Consider the following 19,536-nt stretch of genomic DNA (forward strand, 5'->3'; position numbering starts at 1 on the left):
GGTGTTATAGAAATATTTGTTTTTTAGGTTTGTTAGTTAATTGTCTAAATCTGATATTTAAACCTTTTACATTCATGCCTTTTTTTATTCTAGTAAATGGCTGTATATTCAAGAGTAGTTTGATGTAAAAAAAAGTCACCTCATTTGCTAATAATTGATGTATCTCTTATGAACATTTTGATTATATTTTGAAATAGAACAAAACTACGATGCAACAAAGTACACATAAGGGAGCTCACAAAAAATATCCTACTTAGTTTCAAATTAGGGTTATATTTTTTCTGTACCACTTTGTGTAATTTTCATAGTATGTACGAATGGAAAAGTAACTCAAAAGTTATAATTTGGAATTACTGAATGGGAGAATTGAGTGATGTCATCACGTAAAAAGAAGGAGCGGCGTGGTTGCTTGGAGACGAGAAGGACGCGCCGGGTTTCCAAAGAATCCACAACAACACAACGTGGACATTTAAGACGTTATGGACGCGAAAGTAATGTTTTTATGCAAAATACTCTTGTCTTTAAAAAATACATTCTTTGATGTTTAAAATCTTTCTGTAGTTCCCGAATTACAAACTTTAGTTTCTGGATAAGTTGTTAAACAGGACAAGTGAAAAAAATGACGGAGGTAAGTTTAAGCTAAACATCTCAAACAGATGAATTATCGAGACATTTTGGATTGTAATAATTCAAGGACAAATTGTTGTATTTATATCGATGTTAGTAGTTTCATATGAGAAAATTAATATTTGGAAAAATCTTAGAGATTAATTTTTTTTCGGAGTAGTGATTAGTAACAGCAATTGTTTATTATTAAATGAATAATGTTATCAATCATCTAACATCGTTTATCTATTAGGAACCCAGAAAATAGCGATATAACCATTTATTATATGTTATCCAAAATATACAACTTATACTTTGAATTGAGAATGGCCTTTATTCTTGAGTTCTCAATCTACCTTTTTACTGACTAGTCTCCTGGAAAAGGTTACACCAAGAACTGATTTAGTTTTTGATTAATTAATTTATCATTTGATTTTCAGAATTTGATTTCCCTATAGGGATGATCTGATTCCATATCTAAAGTTACACCTTAACGAATCTGTTACATGTATAAATCATGGAATTATTTAGTAGGTGGCTGTGTGCATTCTCTATCTTTTACCATTGTGGAGGTGTCGATTTAAGACTTCCATCATGAATATTATAGTCAAAAGAAATTCAAATGTAGAACTGAGCACTGAAAAATAGTTGCACTACTACTGTAGCCTTGACAGTGTGCCTTCATGTAGATTTGCTTTCATCTCATCTTCGTATTTTCCAAGTGAATTTTTATTCAAAAGTTGTGGGTAGCAACCACAGTCATTCAAAGACTGTATTTGCAATCCATCCTAATAAATTAGGAATATGTTTATTAATTTGTTCACTGCAGCAGTATTTTATTGGACCGTGTGTTTTCCTGTCTATAGCTCTGGAAAAAAATAGGATTGCTGATTTAACAAATGAATCATGAGATGTATAAAATATGACAGGTGTTCACTGCCAAACTTCTGTATCACCTGTATTATCCTCCACTGGCAATAAGACAACATTGTTTCAATCCCTGCCTTTTTATTTCTAGGAAAAGGCTCAGAAGCTAGAAACTGAAGAAAATGTCTTTGAGACACTGGAAAAGGACTTTCAGGAAGTTCTTAACGAGCTCATGGGAGATAAGAGCCTTGAAAAATTCCGGGCAGAATATGAGAAACTCCATAAAGCCCTGAAGAAATCCCATGAGAGTGAGAAAAGGCTTATGGCAAAATGCAGGGAGTTAAACGCGGAAATAGTATCCAACTCTGTCAAAGTTGCAACAGCATTGAAGTTGTCTCAAGAAGATCAAACGACTATTACATCTCTGAAAAAGGTAATGTTTTTTTTCCATGGCGTTCATACTAAAACCAGCAATTCATTTTGAACACAGAATTAGTCTGTTGAGAGTGAGCAGTGCTTAGTTTTCTCCGTGTAACCATTTTTTAATTGAAACACTTGTATCCTAAAAGAGAGAGAGAAATATTTCTATTTTAGTTTGAGGCTAAAACTGAGGTTTGATTTTGGTTTGAATAGCTGGTTTAGAAAAGTTGACCCTTTATATAATAGTTCTGTGATCTTCTCACTTAAATTTGTGGTGCTCTTTTAGGAGATAGAAAAAGCCTGGAAAATGGTTGATGCAGCCCACGAGAAAGAACAAAGGGCAAAAGAAACAATCCATTCACTGAAACAGGAGATTTCTAACCTAACAAAGCTTGTTGAACAAGGCGCTGGCTTGTCAATAGGCCAGGAACACGGGTGAGTGTTATGTCTTCGTTCATCTTTTACCTACGAATTGAGATACCCTGAAGAAGCTAGAGATATTAATATAAACCTTTATGACTCATATACAATGCAGAATGCATTGTTGTAAACCTTGTATCTAGGATGAAAGATCCATGCTCTGTATCCCTATTTTTAAATCTTGAAAGAGAAATGTCTCACCAAATGGAATGTAAGTCTCTCGCTTTTATTCAGAAAAAAAGTTTATTCCTTAGTTTGATAAAATTGTACTAAAAACAGTCACAAAATATGAATTTAACATAGAAAATGGGGCAGTACAGTATCCCAGTGGTTAGCATTGCTGTATCGCAATGCTGGGGCCTTCAGTTCAATTCCAAACCTGGGGTTGCTGCTACATGTACAGTATCTGCATGGAGTTTGTCTGTTCTCCCCTTGTTGATGTGGGTTTCCACTGGGTTCTCCAGTTTCCTCCTACAGTCCAAAGACATACTGATAGGTTAATTGGCTTCTTGGAAAATTGGCTCTGGTATGATGAGAGTGTGCTTGTGTTTGTCTGTGTGTGTGCCCTGCAGTGGTCTGGCGTCCCATCCAGCGTGTATCCTGCCTTGTGCCTGTTGCTTGCCGGGATAGGGTCTGGCTCCCCCGCGACCCTGAATTTGATAAACCAGTTAGAAAATGGATGGATGGATATAGAAAATGAATTTTAAAAAAATGAATTGTGAGAATATTACATTTGTACTCACATCTTTGTGAGTTTAAAAACATAATGGTAACAAACGTTAGTAAAAAAATACTGTATCTTCTTCAATTTGTATTATCCTGGATTATCTGTATGTGTGACTTTTTTAGTGTGAATGATTTATTGAAAATCAAAGAAGACCTCACAAAGGAAAGAGATGAACTCCTGACTGAAGTAGTAAATTTGCGAGAAAGCCTTACGAAGGCCACTGCCAAGCAGCAAGAGATCGAGGCCTTGAAAGAAAAGTCCTTTGAGACTATCTCACAGGTAATGAAATACATGTATATATGCAAATGTGTTGCAAAACCTTGTTTTATATTGTATTATTTAAAAAATCCTTAAACTGCCTTTATCCTCACAGTTTTCATTTAGGAAATTAATTATCTTAAACACTTAACATTATTTCTTGATCTCTCATAACAGCAACATTTTACAGTGTTTGGAGTTACATCAATAGTAAGTTCAAAAACATGCAAGTACATCCTTTATCCTGAGGGTACGAATTCAGTCTATAATTGAAACTTTTCATGTCAGCATCTGGCTCATTATCAAATATCCACTAATTCTGAGTTAACCTTATGAGCATTCAGTAATTTACAGTATGTCTTTAACTTAATAGCTCAATACCTGATATGAAAAAAAATCAAAAGTCTGAAACATTATTATATCCTCTCCTATTGTAAAAAATCGGCAGATTTAGTTGACATATTTATATGCAATCCTTATATCATTCTCTAATTATCTTAGTTAAATCAAATAGAAAAAAAACTGTGGGCATATTTTGAACCCATTTCTTCCTTTTAATGTAAAGCTGAGCCCCGGTTTATTGTTTGCATGTAAAGCTCCAACAGGACATTCAGGTTCGCCAGAATGAATGTTCTCGTGAGACCCGGAGGAAGGAGAAGCTGGAGAAGGAAGTGAAGCAGCTGCAGGCTGATCTGGACGCCAAACAGTCGGAAATCAAATCGCTCAATCTGCAGAGCCAGTGGAGCAAAGAGGAGCAGCAGAGGCTGGAGCAACAGCTGCGGGAGCAGAAGGTAGGCCTAGTGGGGAGAACTCCTAAGACCTGCTCTGTTGAAATGGCCTTCTTGCAGCTTGGAGTTATCAGGTTTTCCAACCATGGCTGTTGGCAGCATCAGCAGTACCAAGCATCCACAGACTGAAAATGCATGATGCTTTAGAGGGCACATACTGTCATTCTTTGTATTATACAGGCCTGTTTTCCCCCTTTTGAATAATTCTTTCTTAAATTCAATCTTCTAGTAAATATTTTGTCATGAAGCCTTAAAACAAGTTATATTTTTGCACCATGGCAAGTTTGACATGTTTAGTTGATACAGTAAATGGCTGAGAAAAGACAAGGAGTTCAGAGTCATGGGGGAGCCGTTGCAAGGCAGGGTACACCCTGGATGGGATTCTAGCCCATCTCAGGGTAGGCACACAGACACACTCACACCTAGGACCAATCTTCCCAGGAGTCAACCTGTCACTATGTTTTTGGACTGTGGGAGGAAACCAGAGCATCCAAGAACATACAAACTCCACGCAGATAGCACCCCAGGTCCTGAATTGATCCCAGGTCTCAGCCCTGTGAGGCAGCAATGCTAACCACTGTGCCACCATGCCTCCCATAAAACAACATATTTTCTTTCTTTCCTTACATTCACATTTGTCTCAGTTGCTTGAAGCCTTGAGTAATGGTGTGTAACAGTTTGTAATTCAATGCTGAGAAGCAAAGATACAGTGTATGTATGTACTGTATGTATCACATCACAGTGCAAGATGTTGTATATAAATTATTCTTCCTAATATCACAGATTCTCAATGAGCGAGCAACAAAAGAGCTGGAGCAGATGCACGTTAGGAATACAAAACTCCAACAGGAGAATGAGCAGAACTCTCTGAATATGGAGCAGCTAGCCCAAGAGAATCAGCAAAGAGCTACAGATCTTAAGGTAGGAGCACCCAAAGTAATCTGAGAAAAGGCAATAGTGCCCGATATAAATCCATATTTTGTTTAACATAAATCCCGTTTGCCATGGAGGGCTTTATGAAAACTCCTGTTGTAGAAGGCCTTGTGTAACAAGGCTCGTGGGAGAAAAAAGTTTAGATTTGGAGGCCCCTAAGCTCTTAAAGCTTGTTATATTAATGATGCATGCTGAACATTTTGCAGCAAGACGGTCATTGAATTCAGAATCTTTTGAGATGCTGTGTGGAACATGCATTAATGTTGTGGGTAGTTCTATGACTTTGAAGTGTCAATGTCTGATTCTGTATGATATTCTTTAGCATAGTGAAACTGGGTTAAAAAAAAAACAAAACAAAAGTTACACCACAAAAAAAGAAGAAAAAACTCAAGACAATTTGCCTGACCAAGCCAGTTTGTGTCTTCTTTTGAATTTTCCTGTCCATCTTAAATTATGCACAGAAATGATCCCCTGGAGAGGAGGAAGGACTTCTGAACTAGAGCTATTAATCTTTGAATATCTTTCCAAGGATCTTTCAAATTTAGATACCATTTATAGAACACCGGAGGAAAAAAGTGACACAACTCATCTTCCAGTAGAACATATTGTTCTGAAAATTTAGGGTTTCAAATGCTGAGCGTATGCAGTATGCAATCCCTGCTGTAAATTTATTAGACAAGACTCAAATCTCTTAATAAAATCTATTGCAATTTAACTAGAAAAGCACTAGGGGGCACTATATAGACACAGAATTGTTAGGCCTGTCTAGTGTTATTGCTTTATTTTCATGTCTGACAGTCTGAAGGAGAGCATTTTGTTTTTTATTTTCTTTTGAGAAACAATCATAAATATGAGTGTCACTACTGTTGCTACTAACAGTAACACTCATATAAATAAGTATTTTGTTTTAGATATTGTTTTAAAATATGACTTTGTATCTTAAGAATAAAATAGCTACAGTAAATAGTATTCATTTTAAAGACTACACTTCTTCCTGATATACCCTGACAACCACTACAGTGTTCTATACAGATTTATTTTTTTTTATTTTTGGAAGACCTTTAATATCCTGTTATTTATGAACCCATAAGGATTGTGGTTATAATAGGAAGTGTCCGTCAAGTTTCTCCTTATATAAAAAAAATATTGATTATGTTGATTTTCATTTCACATTTCACACGAAACACAATTTACCTAATATCCTGGGCTATTTCTGCTGGAACAACTTCCATTACAAAATGTACCTCCTGAGAAATAAAATGGCTACTGTGCTTTGCCTATAAGAAATATTGTAGGTAAAGGGAATTGAGTAGCAGTAGCACGTGGCATACTGTCAGAAACAAACCCAAAGAAGTAAACTTAAAAAAAATTCCCGACAGGTGAGGGAAGAAGAGGTGAATCAGATGCGTCAAGAGATCTCAAAACTAACTAAGATGAGAGAAGCCACCCAGAGGAAATTGCGTCAGATTGAAGATCAGAAAGTGGAAGTGGAGCAGCAGAGGGACATGCTGAAAAACCAGATCGCTGGGATGGAGAGAGGCAAGGAATTCCATTTGTTTTCTTAGACTGTATGTTGGCCCCCACACACTTGCATTGTAGAACGCTTTCTTTGATATAGATGCACATGTTAAAAAAACAGCAATTTGTGAGAGCATTCTCAGTTTTCAGTTTATTTTAAAAAGTTTTAAAAAATGCCACAACAACTTTCAATATCAACTATTGTTTTTTTAATTATTCCATCCGGTAGGGGAGGGCGATTTCTTTATGGAGTTCAGTCTTGCTTCATCAGAACCAACTAAAACAGACACATGAAAGTGTTGTATAAGTTTTTGAGTCATTGATTCAATTTAATGTACTTTATGATTATGTGCGATAAAGAGTCAGATGAAGAGTACTTAAGAACCACCAAGCACAGGTAATAAATAATTTTACGATTAGTATGATAACATAATATGGATGAACTAAAACCCATTGGTCGGAAATTAAAATGTTTCCAAAATTATTAATGTACAATAGAAGGAGGTATTTAGTACATCCACGTGTTTGTCTTTTGGTGCCATAGATTAGGACACAATATATTCACAGCTGACAGCAATGGACAGAATTCTGCATTGTACTTTTGTGTTATCTTTTTTTTCTGTGTGTTAAGACATGAAAATAATAGGCTTTCAAACCCATTTTATATTTCAAAATGTTAAAAAAATTCATATTTGTTCCAGGTGCTAATGCAAAAGATAAAGGAACGCACCATTAATGATCTGTTAAAAGGGGATAAAATTGTGCTTCTCTCAAAATATAACTTTTTTTAGAGATGGAAGCTTCAAGAAAGCAGACAGAGATTGACAAGAAATCTATAGAAGAACTGATGCGAGAAAGGGACATTTTAAACAAAGTAGGTTTACAATAAATTATTAGATTTTCTAATATAAATCATTTATATAAACATGCGCATTATAACCATGTTAACCCTGGTATGAGTGTCATAGCAATAACCTGGACTTGAACATAAAGAAAACAAAAGAGCTAATAGTGGACTTTCGGAGACACAGGCCATACACTCACAGCCCACTCAGTATTGATGGAACGGAAGTGGAAACAGTCACCAGCTTTAGGTTTTTGGGAATTCACATCTCTAAAGATCTAACCTGGACTGTGAACACTGACTCTATCATGAAGAAGGCTCAGCAGCGCCTTTATTTCTTGAGGTGCCTCAAGCGATGGGGGATGCCAATACATGTGTTGGTGAACTTCTACCGCTGCACCATCGAGAGCGTCCTCACCAACGGGATCACCGTGTGGTATGGCAACACCTCTTCGCGAGAAAGAAAGGCACTGCAGAGAATGGTCAATATGGCCCAGAAGATCATTGGCTGCGGTCTCACCGAGATTAAACAGCTCTATGAGGACTGCTGCCGTGGTAGAATTCTGGCCATCACAGAGGACAGTCACCACCCCGGGCATGAGCTCTTCACCCCACTGCCCTCAGGCAAGAGATATAAGAGCATACGGACACTTACCACTAGATTCTTCAATAGCTTCTATCCACAAGCAGTGAGACTGGCGAACACATTTAGCCATCCCCCTCGGACCACACCTACACCATCACCATCTACCTCTTTATGATTTCTTATCTATTGCACATCTCCAGTCATTGTTTACATGTCTGTATTGTTTACATTCAAACTGTCTACATGTTTACTTGCACATTGTCTATTGTTTGTTTGTACATTGTCTTGATGCACCGTTTGCACTTTGTCTTGTTTTTTACACTCGTTTTACAATCAAGAGACTTTCTGTAAGTAAGAATTCCATTGTACCAGTACCGGTTACATATGGCAATAAAATTCAAGTTCAAGTTCATATACTTAATAATATTATTTAACCCTTCTACAGTCTGAGACACACATACATACTGTAGTAATGACAACTTGTATGGTTCAGGTAATATCATTTATACAGTGCTTTGTACATGTACAGTATGTGCAAAGGAAATCTACCAATTTGGTTTTCTTGTATAGTGAAAAATGTGTTTTCAAATGTATGCACTTTTCCATAAGTAATACACATGATTTATCTAGAAATGCATATTTTTCCTAGTGCAACATACCAAAGAGTCAAAACTTATTGTAGCATTTAAATTTGTTTTAGGAATACTTTTTTAACATGGATATCATTTTTACTGTGACAAATGTAAATCATGTAAATACAGGTATCTTTTTATTCTTGGTGATGTATTATGGTTATGTCTCAGATAGTATTCTTATGCACAAAACATTTTTCTTTTTGCAGAACATGATAAAGGCCGCTAATGCTACTCAGAAGCAGATGAGCTTGGTGAAGCTCCATGAGCAGTCAAAGAAGAACCTTGACCAGGAAATTCAAAACTACAAGGAAGAAGCTCAGAAACAGAGAAAGATCATTTACCAACTGGAGAAGGAGAGAGATCGCTACATTAATGAAGCGAGTGATCTCACTCATAAGGCAAGGCTTGTACATTTGTACCGGAAGAATGAAATCCTTTCATTCTTTATGTCAAAGGGACTTAGAGAGCTGAACTGTTATATAGTTTACTCTAGCTGATCTCTAAATTAATTATTTGCACCAGTATGTTTTAGTACACGATAATGTATTTTGAGAAAATTTGGTAAATCTGTCTAAAAACAAGCATTTCAAATTTGTTTTCATCTTTAGACCTTACAAACAGTGCAAGACAGAAATGGAGTTCTAACGAAACTTTGGCAGTGATGAAGGCAGCCGAATTAATTAAGCTCAGCTGCCACAACTCACAACTAACCCTGATGTAATTGCATCAGTTCCCATATATATATACGAGACGGCACCCCCTTCTCTTCCTCACTCATTTTGGAATCCCTCTTAGACCCCATCTCTACCTTTCCAGCTAACCCTTTGTCACCTTTTCACCAAGTGTGGGGATCCTAGCTTCCTCATCCTAAGGCTGGAAGGTTGGCCCTCAGCCAAGCCAGCTTTTCACAAAATTCAATAAATGATTCTACTGTCACGCAATCTTCAGCTCGTGAAATATAGATAAATTAACACCCATCAGTATTTTCACCTGTGTGAAATCTTATGAAGAAAGACGTGTCTTCTCTATAACATAAAACTGATTTTCATGATATTCCTTCTTCTTCGTCTTTCTGAGTTTGTCAGAAAATCAGTGAAGAGATGTAATTCCTGAGCAAAATTAGGAATTAGTGGAAAAAAATTATTACCATGCACATATCATAGACATCAAACTTGCTTGAACAAAGGAAAAAAAATGACTGGAAGGGAGAGTGGAAGTGTCTGTCTTCAGTTCATCAAAAAAAAACTTCCTTTTTATCTTTGATTTATAAGTTATTCTCTGACAGCCCAGCAGGATAACTTCCATTAGTTGTGGTTCGGTTTGAAAACGTTAAGATTTGATGGGTGTTAAAACAGAGTACAATCTTTTCACTGAAAATATTCACATTATAACTCCCTGCTCTACAGTACCTCTACTATTAAATGTCAACTTCAGAATAAATATCAAATAAATTACTATCGGTGCAACAGCTGCTACCACTACTTCTAATATGTATACAATGAAAAAAATGTATGTGCAAGAAGAAAATTATTTCCTAATAATAAAAGTCATTATTCAGTTTGCAACTTGATAATCCATTGTGTGAACTGTATTTAAAAATAATTATGGATTGATTTTCCATTACAATTATTAGTACTGACTGTTTTTAAAACAGCAGATTACATTCAGTGCAGCTGGAATCGTATTGCCTGGTAAGCAGGTTCATTTCAGTTCTGAAGTAAATGGAGGCACTCTGTGCTGCATCTAAAGCACAGCCACAGAATATGCTAAAATTAGACACAATCGATCTAAAAATGCCCTTTCAGTGTTGCAAGGAGTGTAATCAATTAATTAGATTCCCACTTCTGTGGCTAAACTACTACCACAAGTTTGCCTGCCATTGAGCATATTAACCCATTCCACTCATAAGACTGGAAGTCATTTATTTTAGAAATTGCTGATTATATGTTTATTCAAAGAATATGGTGGTGTATTTGAATTTGAATAGTAAACAAAGTTGTTTTCTGCTCAAGTATAATGGTGTTTGGGAGATAAAGTTACATGTAATTGCATGGTTGGCTAAGATTTAAATGAACTCTGGAATTCCTTTTGTTTAATCTACCTCTGCAGGTCCTCCAGCACATGGAAGATATTAAAGTGAGGGAAATGCAGATTTTTGATTACAAAAAGAAAATTGCAGAAGGAGAGACAAAGCTCAAACAGCAACAGAACCTTTATGAGGCAGTCAGATCTGACAGGAACCTGTACAGCAAGAACCTCATTGAAGCTCAAGTATGTCTCAGTGTGCAACTTGCTGACAGTTTGTTGCTTCAATTGTTCTTGAACTCTCAAATTTTTCCCTTTCAAATATTTTTCTTTATTAATTTCAATGTTTTCTTGCAAACTTTTCAGAAGGTATACTCTGGAGTTATCAACAATTTCATAGAAAAAAACATTAAATCTTAACAGTCTTGTGGAAATATATATTTCTGTTGCTCATTTGTTTGACACAGAGTGCACAAAGACTTTTTTTCACATGTTGTAGTCTATCATTCAATTCAGTATTACACTCATATAGAAGCATTACATTACACATACTGTACAAACAGTGTAAAAAAACTTTACAGGCTATTGCAAAGAGAATTATAATATATAAGCTTTAGCATAACAAGTTCATGTGGCTGATGCATTATACCTTTCTGATAAAGTCGATAATTGTTTTAATAGATAAAGAGTGTCTACCCACTGGGAGATGCAAGAAACAAATTAAATGAATCCTAGCCTGGATGAGATTGACCAGCAACAAAAGACATAGCTTTCTACATTTTGGCATTATCTTGCATTACATATTCTGTACACTTACAAACGTCCCATCACTGTCTCAGAACATAGACAATTCCAGGGATAAAAGCCTTTTTTGGTTATGAAAAGACATATCATATCAGTTTTTGATCTGGTACATTTCAAATAACTGCACTGTGTTTTTGACAAAATTGTTTTCCATTCTTTATTTCATCTTTTTTGCTTCATTTTCCCCATTCAATTCTTTGATGCCATTTTCTTATGCTTTTTATGTTTTTGTCTGAGAATTAGAGAACACTTTCTATTATTTTAATTCTTATCACTAAGGATGATAAATAACTACAAACATATCTCAATGTTTAATGTTTTTTTTCTCCTTTTTTCTGTGAAAGGGTTGTGAAAGGGTTGTGTTGAAACTATTTTTTATGTGCAGGATGAGATTACTGAAATGAAGAAAAAGTTGAAGATCATGAACCATCAGATTGACCAACTCAAAGAGGAAATTAATGGGAAGGAAACAGCTCTCGTGAAAGAACATCTGGAATTTCAACGTGTGGAAAAAGAAAAAGAGGCTCTCAAGGTATTTAATCAAACCTAGGGTAGTAGGAAGAAGGTAGGCACCTACAGTATTTACCAGTTGGAAATTAAAAGCCCAGAACCAGACAAAGCCATACTGTTGGGTACAGCCAAGATAATTTAACAAATAAACAGCAGTTAGCTACTGGGTATGCTGATGGGTCAAAGTTTTGATATAATTCAAGTCTAGACTTGTCTTTCCCAGCATTTGAAAGAACAAAGAAGTTGCACAGATAATGTGGATATTGAGGTACGTTCACAGAACGCAATTACTGGGAGAAAACCACAGCCTCCATTCACTCTCAGATGACCTTCTTGCATAGCAAACACTGGAAAACCCTGATGCATCATTATATTGTTTACTGCAGAAATCCTTAATTCATAACAAAAAGAAATGGATTTTTTTATAAATTAATATAAAGGTTACTATCTACATAGTCAATACCTTCATAGGAATTTCATTTACATTGCAGCTTACATCAGCTTAATGTATTCTGCATTAATTTTGAAAGACAGGATGAGATACAAATGCAGTTGTCAGCTCATCTCTGCATATAAAATAGGAAAGAGCAAAGGCAGAACAATACAGTGAGCTAAAATACAGAAAACTACTGATGTACTTTTTTTAAGGGCTTGCATGGGAAGAAAAGAAATGAGCATGCTAGGTCTTTGTATCATTCAATCAAGATGAAGTAGGAACTATTAAATTAAGTTCAAATTAAATGGATGAATTGAATCCTAACTTTTTGAATCTCTTTTTAAATAATATTATAATATCATATAATCATATTTATCACAGTGTAAAATAAAAAAAAAATGATCTTAATAATCGCCAGGTTTTTTTTATGTGAAGAGCCATACATTTGGAGATATATGCTTATGAATAACCATAAATGTAACTTGATACAGAAATATATTTTTAGCAAAAAGCCTTTTTGAAGAATAGTTCGGTCTTAAAATAAAGAAGGTCAATGCATAATCCTAATATTGTATTTTTTTAGATCTAAAGGTGGTGGTTTTGAGTCTGCATATTTTTGCACTTTCAATAACCACTAAGCTATGAACACTCTTCATTCATAAGAAGAGATCACAAGCTTATCATATTTCCAGGATAACACTGTTTTGAGTTAGTGAGACTTGGCATCAGACGTTTACTTAATCAGATAAGTTAATTGAGATCAATGGTGGCACAGTGGTTAGCATTGCTGCCATACAGTACTAAGGCCCTGGGTTCAGTTCCTGGGGTGCTATCTGCTTGGAGTATGTACTCCTTGTGTTTTCTTGGGTTTCCTTTGGGTGAACTGGTTTCCTGCCACAATCCAGAGTCATACTGGTAGGTTAATTGGCTTCTGGGAAAAATTGGCTTTGATGTGAATATCTGCATGTTTGTGTCGTTCTGTGCCCTGCAATGCACTGGCATCCCGTCCTGGGTTTCCTGCCTTTCATCCATTGCTTACCAAGCTCCCCAGGACCCTTTATTGTATAAACTGGTTAAAAATGGATGTGTAGATGGAATTGAGATCAAATTCTTATTTTGGGTTCACAATTTGGAGAATATCCATGTATCTAAGAGGGTATTTCACTGATGGAACCTGAGTGAAGTACCTTGCTCTAGCATACAACAGCAGTGCTTCATATTATGTTTTCTGTGCCTTGGTTTCTATGAAAGTCTTGTGTTGAAGCCAAAAAGAGTTGAAGCCACAACTATCCAACTTTCCAGTTACATATCCAGACACATAATTATTACTGTACGCTACTGCTTTCATCTTAAAGATGTGCTAGAAGATATGCTATTAATTTGATGAGAATTATGTAATATTTTAAATGCATCAAACATATATGCCTAATGAAACCACATGGAAATGAAAAAAATCACAGGAAAGTTATTATCACCATTATGAATTTCAAATTTACCTCCAAGGCATTTGAGAATTTATAGAATTTTGTTCATTAGATGTTTTAGGAAGTGCTTCCTCGTATTCTGTAGTATCTCCAGAGAATAAGTTTCATGATATATATCAATCACACCCACACTTAACTGAAACACATTTGTACAGTTTCTGATTTGAATAACTATCCATAGGGGCCAGCGCAGCTGAGCTATTTTCTTGGCAGTTGTTCTGGGAGACACCATAGTGACAGCAGCTGAGTAAAGTGCAAGTTGTTTAATGAGAACCAGAAGGGTCCCAAATCATTAGTATGATTACTAAATGAATGAATTATGGAGCACTACATGCTCTGTTTTTCCAACACTGAAGGCCTTGTTTCCTGTGATTATATTTAATCCAAGTAGTGCCAAGTAGCAGAGGATGTATTAAAAGGAGTGAGCTATATTTTTCTTGGTAAACATTTTCATAAAATAATCCAGCACTTTCTTTGCACTTGGTACTTTTGCATTACACAGTACTTTATGTTTAAATTATATTTAAGTAATCACATGTATCACAAACCTCAGAGCTGTCAAACGTCTTCACTACTGAAACTACAGTACTACTGTTTTGTGTTTCATTTCCCATGGAGATGGTAGTGTTGTGATTTACAATACATTGTTGTATTACTGATGGTGAGACCAGAAAACATAAGAAACAGCAAACAGTCCACTTGAAATGGAAAAAATGTAACAGATTTAACAGATTTTTGAATTATAAAGCTTAATGACAAACAAGTGGCTTTTCATAAACAATCATTTTTTTTAATGCTATAAGATATTTAGCATTATATTCTATTTGTAATGGCAGTATCCAATTCATAATTTATTGGGCTGTATCTAAGCAATGTTCTTATTAGTGTCCTTCGTTTATTTACTGCATACAGTACTTGTATGACATTAATGACTGAATTAAAAGCTCCTGACACACCTGCAAACTTGTGGATTCTGTTGTTGCACTCAAATCTGAATTTCATCTGTTTTAATTTCAGACTGTTTTAAAGCTATCAGACATATAGCTTGTTTGCCCTAAACAAACTATACATGCAATATTTTGAAATAATTAAAATATACTATATTACCCTATTACTCAATATAGAAGTACTGTATACATTTGAAGTGTTAGATGAAGTAATTTGCATGTGAAAGAGTGAGCACTAAATAAGATGAGTAGCTGATTAATTGCTCATGCATTTAACAGTCCCTCGATACAACCAGAGTGTCTGAGTCTGAGAGTGCCGAGAGCCAAACCACTAATATTTAACTTTTTATTCACTCATAGACCTCTCTCGGGAATCATTTTTGTTTAGAAATAATTTGCATGCTTCTGTACAAAACTGAGAATGTAAATTAAACATTTCACAAGGCAATTTTCTAGATGTCTTCATGCCCTCCATTTTAGGGTTTATAAATATCTAAAGCAAAAAGTTGATTGTGAGTGGTTACTTTTTAGTATTTTGGACTTTTTGCTAAACATGTGGTATGTTATTTCTTAAAGGATAATTTAATACAAATGATTAAAAATCATTAAAATTCTGTTCTGTTTTTCAGGAATGATAGATTACTTTATGTTTTGCATAACCATAGACTACAAATTGTCCTAGGGGAGAAATTATAAGAAATATAGGATGGGAAAATAAAGACATGAACTATTTTCATATAATAATATTTAAAAAAAGAACACAGAAAAAGTAAGAGCATAGAACACTGTTAGACCATGGTCAATGATATTTTGCTAGCTTTAATTGCTGTAATTTACATTTACTGTATATAGCACTTTTCTGGACACTCCAATCAAAGCACTTCAGGTAATGGGGACTCCCCTCCACCATCACCAATGTGCAGCATCCACCTGGATGATGCGACGGCAGTCATAGTGTGCCAGTACACTCACTACACACCAGGTATCAGTGGGGAAGAGAACAGAGTAATGAAGCCAATTCATAGATAGGGATTATTAGGAGGCCATGATTGGTAAAGACCAATGGGAAATTTGGCTAGGAGGCCGGGGTAACACCCCTACTCTTTTCGAGAAACACCTAGTTTTTCACAGGAGATCTCCCATCCAGGTACTGACAAGGCTCACATCTGCTTAGCTTCAGTGTGTTGTCAGTTGTTAGTTGCAGGGTAATGTGGCTGCTGGCAGGGATTACCTTTGTGATCCCTTCAAATGAGAAAGGTAGAGATAATTCTACTTTTTTTTTCCTTTTTAAAGTTTAGTACATTACAGGCAGGGGCATGGTGAATGTATAGTTAGTTTAGGTTGTATTGGTAGGCATGGCCAATATATCAAAGATTTCGCAGTCTCTGAGACATCCCTCGGGGGTAATAGGGGATTGTTATAGAGAATGGGATTTTGGCAAAGGTAAAACAATATTCATCAGTCTTCATTTTTTCTAGTTCTAAAAGGTGATTTGTTTCATAAGATCAGTGCCTGCTCATGAGATGCTGGCTTATCCATCCTCTACTTGTGCTTCCTGTTGTACAAGCAGTGTTTTAGCCTTTTTTAGCCTGAAGAGATCACGTAGATGGATAAGAAACATAAAAAAAGGTTCCAAATGACAGGAAATCATTCAGCCCATCTTGCTTGTTCATCTGCCAGCACCTAATATACTGTATGTAAAGATCTCATTTAGCCATTTCTTAAAGGAAGCCAGGGTATGAGCTTCCACAACAAGGCTGGGGGGCGTGTTCAATACTCCTACAACCTTTGTGTAAATACTGTAAGTGTCTCATGTTTTACATTGATTTCCCTGTAATTTCCACTTTTATCCATTAGGTCATGTTCTACTGTAGATTCTTCAATATGTCCAGAATTGGGCTGCCAGAATTCTGACCAGGCCATGTGCAAGTGATCACATTACTTCTGTTTTGGAATCCTTGCACTGGCTTCCTATCGGGTGTCATGTCAACTTAAAAATCCTCATGTTCACCTATAAGGTTCTACGTGGCTTGGAACCAAAGTATCTAACTAATTATTATCCTACTCCCCACCTCGCAACCTTCGTTCATCTGATTCTGTTCTCCTTTTTGTCCCCCAAGCTCTTTTACATTTGACTCTATTTACATTCTATTTTGACAGAACCTTCTCTTGTTATGTTCTGGAATTCTAACTCAAAGGGTATCAGAGAATCGCATTCAAACCCAGACTGAAAACCTTCAGAAAGGCTTTTATTTAATTTGTGTCTGTGTCTGCTCCTTGCATCTTCAACTGCATTTCTAATCACTTGTGTTTATTTGTGCTATGTGCTGTCCTATTTTTGTTAACCGTTTTCTCTTGTTTTAACTTGTTTTTTACTTTTACTATAAAGTGCTCTGCAAATGTCTTTTAAAATAAAATTTGTATATTATTATATCTATTTAACATTCAGTTTCATGACATGCCTGTCCAAAGTGGTAACTTTACTAACTTAAGCCATTCCATTTGGTATTTAATACATACAGTAGTATTTTACATAATCAGCATTAATTATTTTATTTGAGTGATTGAAGACATCTTATGAAGGCTCCTTTCTGAGGAAAATAAGTGATTATCTTTCTTGTGTCTGTGAGTTTTTTCAATGTATAATATTGGTGAAATTTTGAATATCCATTTTTAAAAAGCAAAAAAAAAAAAGAAAATATGTTCTTATTTTCCAGGGAGTCAAGGGATATGATATTGCCCAGCAAATAGCAGATTAAAAGGAAATATACTGTTACTAGGTTACTAGATAGTCTGGATTTTTGTTCCTCGTTCGATCCTCTACTGCTGTCTTCACCTTTTGGTTTAATGTTCAAAAGATCTGCTGTCAAAAGCTTCAGTTTTATTTCACTCTTTTGTTCCTGACAAATCAGGTCTCCATTTATCTCTTGTCACTGCCTTTGAGTAATTTTATTTTCATGTGTGTGCAGTGGCAAGAGTTAGAATGAGGCCAGTTTTTCTTCAATATGCCACTTTTTCCATTCCTCTTCATTTATTCTCTATCAATTGTACCATCTCTAGACAGGCTGACAGGACACCCCTGTAAATGGGAAAAGTCTCTTAGTGCTTTTTATCTCGCAGAAGTACATTTCATTGAAGCTCAGCTTCTGTGCTTCTTTAGTATATTATTCATTTTTCTAAGTCTATAAATCAATATGCCTTGATGTTTGACTATGATATCTGTGCATGCCTTACTGAATATACAAAATAATAAAAGAAGAAAAGTGATCTGAATTTTTATTTAAATATATTAATGTTGCTCATCTTTTTATATTGAAAAATATGTCATGATAACAAAGACATACTGTAACTGTCTGTCCTTACACAAAAATCCAGAAGAATTGTTGTGTTTTCTTTGAACATTAACAACTTCGGATTTTTAATTCAAGTAGTAGCACATTTTCAGGCAGCTTGAATTTTTAACTTCAATCACTTTTGTCATGCATGTAAAACTAATTGTATAGTTTATCATCAGGATTTTTAGCTTTTATAGCATCATCATGTCTACTGCTTGACTATTAATTTAGTGATTTTTTTCAGTCTGTTTTAATTGAAATTTCTCAGGCTTGTCATTGCTTTCTAATAATCATATAAGAGGCCTTTATTAGTTTTGTATATTTATCTGCTCACTAAAAACATGTTAGATCTAAATCACACTGACCAATTTGATATGCTGTACTATATAAAGGATATTACTGCCAATTCTTAAAAAATGTTTAAGTACTCTTTTTAATTGTAGCTGTTTTTTTAGAATTTTACAGCATATCATAAGGTATTCTATTCTAAAAATAATCTTAAGTGTAATTGTATAATTCTAATAATATATATATTTCAGGTTCATCAAAGTTGAGATATCTTTACAACCTCGGTAATTCTTAACGATTCTTAAGCATTTTTGTGAAAATTATGTTGCTCTGCAAAAGTTGTGTGACTTCCATAGAATTGGAAATAAAATGCTTATTTTACTGCACTTACATTCTTACACTGTGTTATTAATCAAAACAGTTGCACAGATGCAGCCACTCAGAATATGAGGTATTTCTTCCAATTGTGGTTCCTGTAATGTGGCGCATTGCATTATGTAATTCACTGGCCAAAGAAGATCGACAGGTGACACTTGTGATGCATTAGATGTTAGTGAAACAATTGCTTAATTTAATCTGTTTCTCTACTGTGTACATGTATGTTAACATCCACTTAATATGGAATATTAGTATGGAATTTGCCAAATAAAGGGACATTTTGGTAGATGAGCATAAAAATAACAGAAGCGTAAAATCTCTGAATGTCATAACCAATATTAATTTAGGAATATAAATATATTATACATATTTCATATTGCTGGTAGTGGTAGCTAAAAATTAAAAAAATACACAACAGTATTTTTATATACAGTAGTATTTATATAATATTTATATAGCTGGTAGTGGTACCGTATTCCACTTTCTTTGTAAACATCTGCATCAATTTTTTTGACTCGTTTACTTTTGATTATTTTGAAAACATTTTTAAATCTCCATTTTAGCTATGAAATTTAGTGATGCTTTGGTATAGTGGGAAAAGTGCATGCCGATCTCCCAGAAGGTACCATGTTCAATATCAGGACAGGGCATCAATTTTATTTTTAACAAATAAGGACTCCTTCTCTAAAAATAAAATAGTGAATTAGATGTACACTATATTGACATT

General features: G+C 35.0%; 1 protein-coding gene across 1 annotated transcript in view; it reads left to right on the plus strand.

The window, feature by feature from the left end:
• Positions 1-619: 619 nt before the first annotated feature.
• Positions 620-19,536, plus strand: part of cfap58 (cilia and flagella associated protein 58) — a 65,373-nt gene continuing 46,456 nt past the window's right edge. The window contains exons 1-11 of the mRNA XM_088915788.1: positions 620-628; positions 1,625-1,906; positions 2,180-2,328; positions 3,163-3,319; positions 3,895-4,089; positions 4,870-5,007; positions 6,399-6,558; positions 7,329-7,411; positions 8,809-9,000; positions 10,712-10,873; positions 11,817-11,963. Coding sequence (XP_088771914.1) covers positions 620-628; positions 1,625-1,906; positions 2,180-2,328; positions 3,163-3,319; positions 3,895-4,089; positions 4,870-5,007; positions 6,399-6,558; positions 7,329-7,411; positions 8,809-9,000; positions 10,712-10,873; positions 11,817-11,963 — 1,674 coding nt within the window. The remainder of the gene's footprint in view (positions 629-1,624; positions 1,907-2,179; positions 2,329-3,162; positions 3,320-3,894; positions 4,090-4,869; positions 5,008-6,398; positions 6,559-7,328; positions 7,412-8,808; positions 9,001-10,711; positions 10,874-11,816; positions 11,964-19,536) is intronic.

The sequence above is a fragment of the Atractosteus spatula genome, chromosome 5, assembly GCF_055471065.1.
Source record: "Atractosteus spatula isolate fAtrSpa1 chromosome 5, fAtrSpa1.hap1, whole genome shotgun sequence".
NCBI lineage: Eukaryota > Metazoa > Chordata > Actinopteri > Semionotiformes > Lepisosteidae > Atractosteus > Atractosteus spatula.